The sequence below is a fragment of the Coturnix japonica genome, chromosome 4, assembly GCF_001577835.2.
Source record: "Coturnix japonica isolate 7356 chromosome 4, Coturnix japonica 2.1, whole genome shotgun sequence".
Lineage (NCBI taxonomy): Eukaryota > Metazoa > Chordata > Aves > Galliformes > Phasianidae > Coturnix > Coturnix japonica.
In genome coordinates this window covers 11139261-11153080 of record NC_029519.1, presented here as the reverse complement: position 1 = coordinate 11153080, position 13820 = coordinate 11139261, and the positions used below count along the sequence as shown (strand labels likewise).

The 13820-nt window shown below is 46.2% G+C and overlaps 1 protein-coding gene across 4 annotated transcripts in view; it reads right to left on the bottom strand.

Annotated features, from left to right (window-relative positions):
- ARHGEF9 (Cdc42 guanine nucleotide exchange factor 9) overlaps positions 1 to 13820 on the bottom strand; it is a 173633-nt gene that overhangs the window by 152616 nt on the left and 7197 nt on the right. For all 4 annotated transcript variants that reach the window (XM_032444345.1, XM_015860490.2, XM_015860488.2 and 1 more), the window contains exon 2: positions 4026 to 6214. In XM_032444345.1, the coding sequence (XP_032300236.1) occupies positions 4026 to 6146 (2121 nt within the window). In that variant the 5' untranslated portion in view covers positions 6147 to 6214. The remainder of the gene's footprint in view (positions 1 to 4025; positions 6215 to 13820) is intronic.

The following is a 13820-nucleotide window of genomic DNA, read 5'->3' as shown; positions in this document are numbered from 1 at the left end:
ATGATGTGGAAGCCATGTGTATAATCTTGGAGCTAAGACATCAGCAGGAAATTTAGTTTAGAAAGGTCGGGAGAAGAAAAGAGGAGGGCTCTTCACTGGGAGGCTTTTAGCCTCAGTTTGAGACAGATCTGTCACACTTCCATGGCCCTGCTAATAACTGGGTGCCTCTGATGGTTCAAGTCCTCAAACACCCTCAGCTTTCACTGATGCACTATTATCTTTATTTACAAATGAAGAACAAAGCAGACAGGCTATAATTACCCCAAAGTCACAGTGGGAGGCTGTGGATGATGTAAGGCTCCATCTCCCATTCTCTGTACTATGCCCAGTGCTCCAGCACACTCCCCTTAACTGGGGAACAAGCGGGAGGAGGAAAAAGCCAAAGCAAACCTCCCAGGCAGAGAAGTTCTGGACACACAGTCCTCCAGCTCAGGAGCTGGAAGAACCTACAGATGACCCTGTTCATATCACTGCTCTGATGGTACTAAGGGAGGTAGAGAAGTCAAGGCTGTGAACTATAGAAAGGCAAGGCTCAGTGTGGAGACCTGAAATCCCCATGTGTTTGGTAACTATCAGCCTAGCAGATGCAACCTGCCTTTCCCTCACAGTGCTGAAAACGTTTCCAAAGGGAAAAAAAAAAAAAAAAAAAGAAAGCTACCCCAGTATAGATAGCACTAAATATAGGATTTAATTCAAGATTTTGATCAAACTTCACGGTTACTAAGAAAATCTGAACAGCTTAGAGAGGTTTTGTCTCTTCTAAAAATAAGGTGATTGTCAGACATAACCGTATTAAATGCCATAAATATACAGGATCTTCATTCTGTAACTAAATCATGCCTCGCTACAGACAGAAATGCAGTGTTCCTTTGGCAGCAGGAGAACTGAGAAAGTAAAGCAATATTTCTTCACTTGTGCTTCCTTCATAAGTGCAATAGGTGGAGACAACCCAGCCAGCTGGCAACAAGCAGGAGATAAAGCTCTGAAGATCAGCTCTCAGAAATGCACATTTCCTGATTAGTGCCATTGAGCAGAGCAAGGAGGGGGAAGCCACACTCCTGCAGCATCCCCAACATGTTCTGTGGCAGAGAGACAATCAAACAATCTCAAACTAAAGGTCACCACGGGATCCTGTTGCAAACTGCTCGCAGTTTCTCATCAAACAGAGAGAAAGGAAGTTGTTCCATCTTCCTCTTATGAAAAGACATCTGCAGCAGCTGCTCTAAAGCAGAACTCCAAACCTGTAGGAGGATCTGAGATCTCCTGGGTTTGCCTCCAGTGCCCCGGCTCTATCAGAAGGCGTATCTGCCAGCACATCTTCTGGCACGTGCACACACAGGTAGATCAGCAATCCGGTGCTTCCAGTCAGACCCACCGTGCAGGATGAGCCTCTGATTTTCCCACGTATGCAGCACAGTGTGCATAGAAATCACAAACCCCAGTAATGCTGTAAAAGCACTGGTGACTGCTGGTATGGGGCACTATCAGCATTTGTACACTCTGAGCACCTAGATGGCACCCAGACCAGTTAGCCCCATAAGTATGGAGCACAGAGCCCCAAGCTCCCAGCTGTCCAAAGGAAACACTCGCCCTTGTGTGCTGTGAGGCTGAGAAGTGTGGATGAACTGAGAGAGAAACAGCAGATTATGTGGGAGACATGCAGGATCCATCAGCCAGCCTGGAACCTTATCCTGCAAGGCAGCCACTTTCTGTCCAGGCACACAAGACTGGAGAGAACTCATTTTCATGCTTCTGGCAACTGTAAATCCCCCAGAACCAACTGTTTTCTATGTGTGGGGAAAAAAATCTAGACAGCAGCAAGATGCAGATGATAAACCATTTACAGATAAAACTCAAAATCCTGCAGATAAAGCGTTCTCTTCCTTATAAATCCTTGTCTCACCAATAGCCAGCAGAGGGCAGAGAAAGACCACAGTGAAAAGATTTTGCACCTTAACTACATTTTAACTGCAGAAGCCAAAATGCAATGGAGCTGCTCGGTAGTGCTCAGTCCCTGCTGATCACCTCTGTGAGCCCTGAGGTTACCCAGAAGGACCTCGGACGACAATGAGCCCAAATAAGGTTTCTGAGAAACATGAGTTTCTACAAACTGGAAACTGAAGTGTAAGGTATCTGTCAGGGGTGTATTTTGCAACTGTTTCTCATGCTGTGCTCAAAGTAAGCATCAAACCCTCCTCCACCCCCCAAATTATGTCCATGGGGTGGTTTGAAACCATGATGGCGATGCCTGGCTGCGGAGTAGCTGGTGTGGTTCCACAGCTTCCTCCCAGTGCAGCATCAGCTCAAGCTCTGGAAGCGGCCAAATTCAGCTTGTGGGGCTGTGCCTGATTCCATGGAAAAGAGAAACCTTCATGGTTTGCAAGTGAAGGCCATAAGTTGACCTGAATCTCAGAGAAACTGTCTGTCATCTTTAAGCTCCTTTCCTATATCTCTATCTGAAAATAAGGAAGGCCTTTCAATTCCCAACTTGCAGCAGTGTGAATCCACAGTTCACTTGCCACTGACGACTCATTTGGATTGCAACTGTCCTTTCAAAAGGTTTTTATCTATGCTGATCAATAGTTCCCTGAACAAGTAAGAATGTGGGATCCAAAAGCAGCTGGGTGGGGGAGCAGTTTGAGGAGTAAGCGGTTTTGTACCCGCTGCTCTTCTTACTAAATGTTGTTGCAGTGCTGTTTTCTGTACAGCAGTAAGATCAAACACTGTTGAGCTGTTACCTGCCCACGCTGTCAGAGAGCTGCTGCTGGAAAACATGAAATTTTAAAAGGCAAGGTAAGGAGAACAAGAAATGGAGGTGTTAGTTTCAGAAGAGCACAGCTAAGCAGAAGATTTGCCGTATAACTAGGACCAGTGCCCAGGTCTCCCACATCTCACTCCACCATCCTCTGCACTACATCATCCTCCATCTCTCACCATCTCCTGGCAGGGTGGGGCAGGGAGCCTCAGTGAGAACCAGCATTTTTCAGCTTTTTGTGGGAAAACATGTAGGTTGTTTTGAAAACAGTTGCTGAAGCTATTTCTGTTTCACACAACTAACGCACTTCAAAGGCTGCAGGAGTACTTGCTTACAGCACCCTGTCCTGGAAACACCCTTTCACTACTTTTGATGGAGCATTTGACTTGAAATCTAAATCCCTCAGTTACTGCAGAGCAGACTGAAGCAGGAGTATGGAGGCCAACAACTGGCCCAAGGAACAGGTGCCAGTAAGAAGGTGAATTCAGCCCTAAAACAATAAGAGGCCTGAGTCTGCTGCTAGTGTCGTGCTCAGGCTGAAGTTATTCCTCTTATGTGTTTATTTTTGGTAGACTGTTTCCGAGTGCCACTCCCTGATGAGAGATAGGCAAGTAAATCCCTTGGGTGTCTCAGAACATTTGTTACTGGAGCTGCTGATGGACTCTCTAAGTCCATTCCCATCCCAAAGTTTCCTTCCTTTGCACAGGACTCGGTGCTGCCCTTAGATCACTGGGCATCTCTAGTCCAAGTTTCTGGGATCCAGAGGTGCTTACAAACCAGGGTGAGCTGTGTGCTTTCCCTTCCAGCTTTGTCATTGCTTCTGTCCAGTGAGGTGTAAGGCATGGACCCAGGAGGCTGGAAGCCACCATAATTCAGGGGTCATATTGTTATCACCACCCTCAACAGGAACTCGTGGGAGGTTTCCTGTCGTTATCTTCAGTACCATCTTTAAGTTTCTCTGTAAAGTCTGTAAGTGACCAAAAAGTGACTAACCACTACTTGTCCCACTTTGTAAGTCTCTGGAATCACACAGTGAACTGTCGTACGAGGAGCTCTCTAGAAATCTGCACTAACAGCCCAGGGATAACCCAGTCAACTGGTTCCTCGTAGACTGATATAAAAGCTACATTTACAGCCAATATTTGTATGATTAAGTAAAAATTCCAAAGAGGAATATAAAAAAAATTGATTTCAAGTGCAAACCATCTTTATAAGAGGTGTAACAACAATACAGCCTTATTGGAAGTTGTACAGTAAAGCTTACTCATACCTTCCCGTTGTTAAGTAGACCAGAGGAGACAATCCTAGAGATGGTGACGTGGAACGGACGGCACTCATCATCACAGTCAAAGCGCACTCCTCTGCCAAGTAACTCCACAGGGTTCTGCTCCACAGGAGAACTTGTTCTGTGCTTTCTGAAGCATCCATCAGTCTGCTCAAACACCACCCCTTCAACTGTTGCACATGTCAAAGGAGTCGCTGCAGAAAAGTCCCCGTTAGCAGCTGGGGAAATGTTCAGCTCTGCAGTATCCAGATTTTTCTCTGGATGATGTTGAGAGCATGGTAGGTCTCCACCTACAACCTGTGCCTTCTCTGGAGTATTGCTTGAGTCCTGAAACTCCAGCTCATCTCTAGATAAGTCTTGTAAAGGCAACTCAGGATTTCTCATGTCCTTCATATCCAGTTCTGTCTTTGAAAGCTCCAGAGCTGCTGTTAGAGACATACTCATGTCATTAGTAACTACTGAAGCACAAGCCACATCCTGAGGTTCGAGTTCATGCAGAGTCATCTTTAGTGGATGGTGGATCAGAGCCACAGTCACTACAGGAAAGTCACTATTAGCAGCTGGAGGACTGCCCAGTTCAGAAGTACCCAGATTTTCCCCAGGAAGATCTTCCAAATGTGGCAGGTCCCTGCCCACAGCCTGTGCCTTCTCTGGCGTACTGTCCACGTCCTGAATCTGTTTGGTCAGAGTTGTCTGTGGACAGTGGACTGCAGTCTCAGAGGGTTCTTCTGAATTTATCACAGTGACAATAGAGTCATCTGAGAGCTCTGGCTCAGAGGGAGAAAGTGGTATTTCACTAAAGCTATCATTCTTGCTGCTCGGGGCAGAGAAACCAATGTCTTGTGATACATCTGTAGTTCTATAGCCCTGTGTGGTCTCCTTCCCTAATGAACTCTCAAAGCTTGGATTATCCCACACGCCTGAATCTGGGGACTGCAGACATGCTCCCACCGTGCAGAAAGCATTGGCAGTCTCATTCTCGATAACCAGGCTCACTTTGCGGGAGATGACATCCTGCCTCCAGCTTCGTGAGCTCCTCTGAGGCCTTTTCTCATCAGGTGAAAATGCCTTTGAGGAGCCTCGCAGCCGCCGAGCTGCCTCGGCTACGCTGGTGAAGAACCGCACAAAACCCGCAAAGTGAGTGGCTTTGGTTGCGCTGTTTGATTTTTTCTGCTGGCTGAGATTCTCCTCACATCTCTCATCAAAGTCCAAATCAGAAGTGGAATGATCAGTTATATTTTCTAAGTTCTGGAAATTGGTTTCAGCCCTTTCATCTAGAAGCTTTGAATGATCTTTGCTAGTTAATGAAATTCCTTTCAGATAGCTCCAGACATCAGAGCTTCTTCCTCTTTTGCCCTCCTGTGGGAGCACGGTACACTTCTTTTGATTGTCCCCTTCCATAACTGCAGGACTCTTAAGGTTTTCTAAATTCAAAGACTCGCTCTTTCTAACTGGTATTTTCTGGCAGTTACTATCATTATCTTCACTGTGTAGTCTGATACTAATATCCCTGAGACACTTACTTTCATTGGCGTCGATTTCAGGAACGCTGATATTCAGCTCAATGTCTTCAAAAGAGGAATCTAAGTCTTCAATGTGTCCCCCGTATGAATGGCGGTAGGGCCTCTGACTGTCACCCAGTTTCTTAACCCTGTAGAATGCTCCTTGCCCACTAGAAGGATGGTCTTCCTCAGGGACACAAGTAACCTGCACTGCAGATCCTCTGAAATCTACATCCTTAGACAACTTAGAGGTTCTTAGTTTTTTTAAGGGCATTACCCTGTCCATGAAGGATGGCTTTTTTTCATCGGAGGCGTCATAGGTATCTCCCAATACAATCATGGACCGGGGTCTTCTTTTATTCATAGAGGATCCTTTCCTTCGCCAAACAAAATTCCAGATCCGGTTGCCCTTGGTCGACTTCTTATACCTGGGTGTTTCTTCCTGTTCATTCGGGACTGCATCACTGGTGGTGCCGTGCTCAGCACAACAGACCTCTGATGCGTCAGCACTCCTGTCCTCCATGTTTGCTTGGAAAATCCTGTTTGCATATCCATTTGAAATGATCACAGGGTCAGTATGCCGGCAGCCATCTATAACTTCCATTGCTCCGGCTCAAAAGCTGGTACCAGGGGTCAAAGACACATTGTCTTCAGATTGTTTTCTTCACAAGACTTTAGGAAAAAAAATTGCAAAGAACAAGGTTAGGAGATGAAATCTTTTTTGGAAGACACATTTGCTAATGCAACACCAGTCAAATCCTATTCCAGTGACAGTAATGCCACTGATTTCAGTGAGACCAAGATTTTGTTCTTAAACTATACAACATTCAAAGCAACTTAAATCTGATTTAAGTGACCGAGGATGTATAAGCTTTTTCCATCAATAAATTTACCCCCATGTGCAGACAGAATACCATAAATCACATATTGGTCTTGCAGATTGCTAGAACTCTTTCAATACGTCAGAGTACATGACAGAGAGGAAAAGAGGAAATTGCAGTAAAGCGTTCCTGTACATGTCACTGTCATCCTCACCAGCTTCATCTGCCAGGAACTGACAGTGCACTCCCAATGAGTTCCATCTCTTCAGGCAGGCATTCAAAGAAAAGCCAGGATGGGCCTTTTCCTGGAAACAATGCAATTCTGAAATAACTTCAATACCAAAAACCTCACAGAATATTCAAGCCACGTTTTCCTACAACAGCTATGGCACCAGCACAGGAATCCCTCACTGGAACTGAACTGCTAAATGAAAGATGCTTGGCCACCACTCAATGCTACACAAGAACACATGTTCCCCTCAAGTAAGTTCCAGCCTAAGTGAACAGGATTCAAACTATGGGTACCCCACACATAAAAGCAACAGAATCCACTGCCAAGCCTTTGTTAGAATTTGAACTTCTACACATGCAGATCCTAAGCCTTTCCTTCCACCTGCTGTGCCCTGACTCACTGCTACAGCTTCATAATGCGGTCCTGGGTTTGCTGTCTGACTGTTCTGTGCAACATACAGAACCACCAGCCAGACCCCAATCCCAGCCCTCCTCACAGGACAAAGAAGAGAGGAAAAGTAGGGACAAGAAAGGGCACAGCCTCAGCAACACGGGATTGCCAACACAAAAACCTGCTCCTGTGCAGGTGCTGCACAGGACATGGCTCCTGCCCAGGAGCTCCCACCAGAGGTCCTGGTAGGGAAGAGGTTCTCATCCGACACCCCCTCCTCCTTCACTGACCTCAGGGTTCGTCATGCTGTTCCTCACCCCTTGCCACAGAACAAGGCCAAACCACGACACCTGCTTTTTTTGTTAACTCCTCCTACAGTCCTGTTCTAGGGCTGGGGCAAGGACAGCCATTACTCAAACCCTATAGCACAAATTCACTTGGGACCTGCCTACCACAGAAAGCTTCTGTTAAACAAAATGTTAAAAAAGACACCACATCTGGTGCTTGAGGATAAATGAGAAGTGGCAGCAACAGAACAACAGACATAGAGAAGGGTGAGGTACTCAAGTTCTAAGGCTTCCCACATCTCTCACGGCCCTGAAACTCTAGACAGATGTCGGGGTGCAAAATCCCTTCCACTGTAACAGCGAGACCCCCTCATGAGGCTGAATGTGTACAAGTCTATAGGGCCCAAAGACAGGCATCCCAGGGTCTTGAGGGAACTGGGAACTGGCTGATGTAGTTGCCAAGCCATCTTCCATCATATTTGAAAAGTCACGTGTGTCAGGTGAAGTCCCCAGCGACTGGAGAAGGGGAAACATCACGGCAGGGGGTTGGAACTAGATGATCTTTAAGGTCCCCCCCAACCCATGCCATTCCATGAGGAGAGCATATTGTCATGGGTTACAATGGTCTGTGGGTTATCCTCTGCTGCAATTTAAAGAATAACGTATTTGAGTGCATCTGACAGAGTGGAAAAAGTGCATTTGAGGAGTTTCAAGCTGTGCAGCCAACACACATATGGCAGCAGAAGACCAAAATCAGAAAGCTCCCTATTTTTTCTCTTTCCAGTTTTATATTTTATTGTTTTTGGCTGGGTGGATTCTGCATGGGAAGATTCAAAGGAAACAGACTTCCCTACAAAGTCTTTGGAGGGATGCTAGCAAAGAGGAGACATAATCTGTTTCTCATGTAAGAATCTTTTAAAGGACACAGACCCTGCATGGCCCTTCCCCAGAAAGGCAGCACAACACAGAAAGTCAGGGCACAAGGGTGGCTTCAAATTTAAATATATATATTTTTTAATTTAAAAAAGCAGCTTTAAACCAGCTGTAAACCACAGCTGCCACAATAAAGTCAGACCCACACATGCTAGGCAGATACAGCACCAGAGCTTGGGTAACTCCTCTCCACTTCCCCATCCACAGCCTCACCTGGGGCTCTCACAAGCTTAGAAGCTCTCACTGAAAGGTCTCATGGTTTCAGTGGATGAACATAATAGTAGACAGATATTATTATTAGTAGTAGTAGATGCTAATAGATAGCATTCAAAAGGCCTTTTGAGCAGCTACTGACAAAGAAAAGCACCTTATTCTTGCCTTATTTACACTCTAAGTAAGCCCGCAGGACTCTGCATGTGCTGAAATCACAGGCTGACCAGATGGCAAGAGCCAACTCACAGCAGCACTATTTTGTTAGTGCCTGTGGTCATCATTGCAGTGGCTGCAGGGCCACACCAGCTGTACAGGACAAGGCTTGAACCCTCAACCAAAGCCTCCCCACACCCAGGCACACCACATTTGAACAACTGGCATTCAGCTTCACTCAGGCTTCCCTGACTGGGTGTCACAATCTGCTATGCTCTCTCATCTGATACAGCCACCAAAACCAGTGTCTGCAGCTGTGCAAACGCACAACAGCAGCAGGCTCATGGGAAACTGATGCTTTAAATAAACCAAATAGAGGAAAAGTGGCTTTATCATAGAATCACAGAATCACCAAGGTTGGAAAAGACCTATTACCAACCAAACCATGCAGGCCTGGGGGCATTATCACCCTTAACAACAGCAAAATTTGACTATGGGGAATGGCAGCAGGAGCACTCAATTATTTAGCCATTACCCACCTTGCTGGGGCACAGGAAAAGGAGGACCAAAGACAGCACCTTGGATATATTTTTAAGGACATCTACTAGCTGCAAAACTGAAGCGGGAAGTCAGCCCCCACTTTGTTTCCCTCTCCTAGGGCTGCGTGCTCAGCTGCAGATGTCATGTTGCAGCAGGTTACCACCCAGCAGCTACGCTGCAGCAACCATCGCTGTGTGAGACTTGAACCACAGCAAGAAGGAGGAAACGCCATGACCTCACAGCACCCGCCGAATTACCTCGAGCCGAACAGGGCGGAACAGCGGGGTGGTTGCGGCTGGTCTACAAAGCACACAACTCCTCATCCAGCAAGGAATGTGGTTTTAAAAACCACAGCAATCAGACACCAAAAGCTGCTCAAACATACAGGAGCTCTGCGGGTTTGTCACAAGCCCTGCCCTCTGCACGAGGCTCCGCTGCTGCTCTCACCACAAAAACAGCAGCCCTTCATTCCTCCAGCTCTCCTTCCTTCTGCAAAGTAACCAAGGCTGACAAATTGGTTAGCACGAAACCTCATGCAAATGGTGCCAGGTGTGTTGCACAAAACATCCGTATCTATGGCCATGACACTCCTCCAAATTCTTCTCTCTCTTTCTTTTTTTTCTTTTCTTTTTTTTTTTTTTTTGTGTTACCAGATCTCAAAATCTAGGTGCTTTATACCTCAATCACAGTTGCATACCATTTCCTTGGCAACAGGGTTTTTCTTGCCTGATACAGGTGGGAGTAATAGCAATCTAGCAGGAGGATACAGGAGCTGAAATAACTCCAAGGATGCAGGTAACATACACTGAAGCTGACAGCAAGGTCAGGGAGATGCCATATCCCTCCTTGTGTTCTCTTCCCCTAATGCCATTGGGAGCATTTCTGGGCATGAGCTGAGCCAAGGGGTTGGAAACAACCAAACAAGAAGCGCTGGCTTTAGTTTTCAGCCAAAGAGCCACAAGAAGACACACAAGCCACGTGACAGGAGGAAGGAGCTGGGGTGGGCAGAAATACCTCCATCCCCAGCAATTAGATTTGTGCTGGATTAAGTAGCGGGATAATCTCAGACCAATTCTCCAACCAAGATGTGCTTGCTTTGTTCCACCCCAGCTTTCTGCAGGGAGCTTCTTCGTTAGTGGTTTTTACAGTTGTTACAGACCACGAGCATCTCCAATTATATCTTACAATTCCAGTTTTATGCAGCCACTTTTCTTTCTCATACAACCACTTATAATCAAGGGTCTGACCCAAATGGGTTTGTTTTTTGTTCCAGGGCTGCTGAAGCTGGGCTCTGAACATCACAACCAATAAGCCCATCCATCTCTTTTATATGCTTTTGCCATGGAGTAATCATAGAATCATAGAACTACCCAGGTTGGAAAAGACCTTGAAGATCATCAAGTCCAACCGCAGCCTAACCATAGTACCCTAACTCTAACAACCCTCTGCTAAATCATATCTCTGAGCACCACATCCAAACAGCTCTTAAACACATCCAGGGATGGCGATTCAACCACCTCTCCGAGGCCCTCAGATCCTCTCTCACCTTCCAATTTGCTTCAAAACTGATTGGCAACCTCCAGCATCACATGGCACCACTGATTCATCCTATAGGGCTGGGGACCGCGTGGAAGAGGCACGGGCAGCCCAGCAAGGCAGCAGCCAGAGCTGGAATGTGCTGAGGGCCCCTGGGGACACAAGCTTCCACTCAGCTCTTCCTCTGCGGGATGTAAAATAACAAACAAGAAGGAGCCTTTGGCCATTGTTTGTTGGGGAAGGGGGGTGATGGGGAGAGGGCACGAGGCACAGGCTGCCAGAAGGCATGGCGGAGCTAAGGAAGTCCTGCCTGGGCTTTAGTGTATCCGCTCCTCTCCAGGAGGGGGGTGGGAGGGTAGGCAGGAAGGAGAGAAAATAGAGAACAAACGATCATATAACCCTTGAGAGAAACCCGTCTGCTCTTGGAGAGTGTATATAGCCACAGCATGCAGCGCCTTTGCTATACAAAAGAAAAAGAGGAAAGAAAACCCCGCCAGTTCTTCCGTTACCATGTTCTACCACTGAAAAAAAATAAAATAAAATCAGAGGAAACAGATGTTAAGCTCTCCAGCATCAGGAAATTATCTCTTTCATGAGAGTACAGTTACTTCAGTGTATTTAGGTCAAAGAAATAGCAAGAGAATCGTGACTTCTCCCCCTTTCTGTTTGAGTCTCTGCTGACATTTCAGCCCCGCGGTGCTGCTCCGAAGGACCAACTGCAAAGTAGTGCTCACGTTCCAGCAGCACGTACCCACACACAGGAGCTTGCTGTGCTCAGGGCTCTGCCCACCCAGCCCCAACTGCTGCAGCCTCGGAGACGTTCAGCATCTTCTGCACATGGGACAAGGCACATGCTGTGCCACTCTCATTTGGGTGGGTGCTGTGGTACTAGAGCTTGCATTTTTTCTTAAATAGGGGTCAAAGAAGCAAGGAGAAGAGACTTGGGTGAATCATCTGCTAAAGGGATGTACAGCCTTCTGGCACTGGTCTCCCAGAGGAGCGCTGAGCAAGTGCCTATAGGAAGTGACCATAGAATTTAACCAGCATTTTACACGCTCTGCAAAACGTGTTACATGGGAAGTTAAACTCCTCATTACAAGGCAGGAGGTTGGTTCACATCCCATTCCAAGCAGGAGTGGGTGGCTCCTACTGAAGCACCAAGTACCTATGCAGTAGCAGAAGGGAATCTGCAGCAAAGGTCTCACTCTGTCACTGGGGATGACCTACCAGACAAGGCAACACTGAGCAAACACACTGCTTTGCCCATGGCAGTGGTTTAAGCCAAAGCTTTTACAGTACTGGAACTACATTTGTGTTTCTGTTAATTCAGTATTCACCAGGCAGACGGATGGATGCGCAGGAGCTCCATCCCTGTATTCATAAGGACAGAACTCAAAGCTTCGGTTCGAGTAAAGCAGTTCACTCATGCATAATTTAAACATTACTTCCTTCCTATTTCAGGGAGCTTTAGAGTTTGTGCGATGGCTAAACACAATGAAATTAGAGTGGGAGACTTATTTCACCCACAGCCAAGGGACAGAGCTGCTCAACTGCATCTGTCAGATAAACTGGACTTGTGCCTGCACTGCCAAGGAAGGGACCAGCTGGCTCCATGCATGAGGAGCTCCACACTTGGGGCTCAAAGAGCTGATGGCATAGTGTGGTAATGCAGAGAAGGTATCTGAAAGGATACTTTCGCTATTGACAGGATACATAGGAACACAAAACAAAATGAGGGAGCCAGATAAGCACAGTTATCTTCTCAAGCAAGGTTATATTTTGATGATGGCTCTTTCCCCAAATCTTCTTGAGTATTTGGCACTAGCTTCAGCAAGCACAATATAGAAATAATTGCCATATCGTGTGGATTGTTTAAGCTGTTTGGTAGTCACGTCAAGGTAGTTAATTACATATAAGAACATTTAATTACTATCCAGTAGCAAATGCAGGCATTCTAATGACACAGCTGTAAGCTGAAATGCAAAAGTGCAGGCAGATTCAGGGGTCTACACCCACCCACACCATTGTGTGGAAGGGATCTGCAAGAATCATCAAGTCTATGCAGGACTATCTGAAAATTAAACTGTATGCCTGCAGGCATCGTCCAAACACTTCTGGAACTCAAGCAGGCCAAGTGCTGTGCCCACTGCCCTGGAACAAGTCATTGTTGGAAGAAGCTGAACATCAAGCCACTGGATGTGTCCTTTGTGAGGATGCTGGGAGGCAGTGACTTCACAATGCTCTTTGCACAACTGGGCATTCCCAATTAGTCAGTTTAGTAGAGATGCCTCTGAAACTTCCCAGCTGTGATATTATTCCAAAGTGAACCCCTTAAAAATACTTTCCCACTCTAAAAATCCTCCAAGAAAACACCCATAGCTGCCTATAGTTACAACATAAGAGCAGAAATCAGTAACCAGCATTTAATTGTTTTTATCCTGGGACAAAGATAGTGTCCAAATAATTGTCTATTGTATCTCAAAGACAGTACAGGAAAGCTCTTCCCCTCACAGGGAGCCTGCAGGTCACACATGCTTCTGCCATAACATCTGCTATAAATAACCTTCTGTTGAGCAAAGGTTTGTGCTAGTTACAAAGCAGAGTAAGGCAGGCACTGTGCTCCTATCGGTTTCAGCCATTAGCTCTCCCTAGAGAACGCATATCCTACCCTATTGTTCCTGCTCAAATGTTTGAAAGAATTATTTTTTCCTTGCTTCTTTTGTCTGGGGAGTTTATTTATATTTCCTCTTTGACATGGAATTACTATTAGAAAAAGTAGGTGCCATCATACAAGGCAGCTCACTGATACCAATATTGAAAGTGGGCACAGAGGGCCACATTTGTACATATATTTCCATAGTTATTTACCATGTAATCTGCTTTAACATATGTTCAGTGTGTTCAGCTCATGATTGGAAACAAAGAGCTCAGTGCTGATTATGGTCCCAAATTCACACGCAGAGACCAGGGCTTGTAGCAACTAGTTCTGCTCAAACACTTGAAATAATTATTACAGTGGATTACTCACTCACTTCTTTACATTGCCCTGTGATGTCAATGGGCATTAAAATATACTTAATGCCTCGCTCTAAATCCTATGTCTACCTCTGGGCAGCTATCAAGCAACCTACTCAATTTAGGCAGCTTTGGGAGCGGGATTTCCCCTGTCTGTC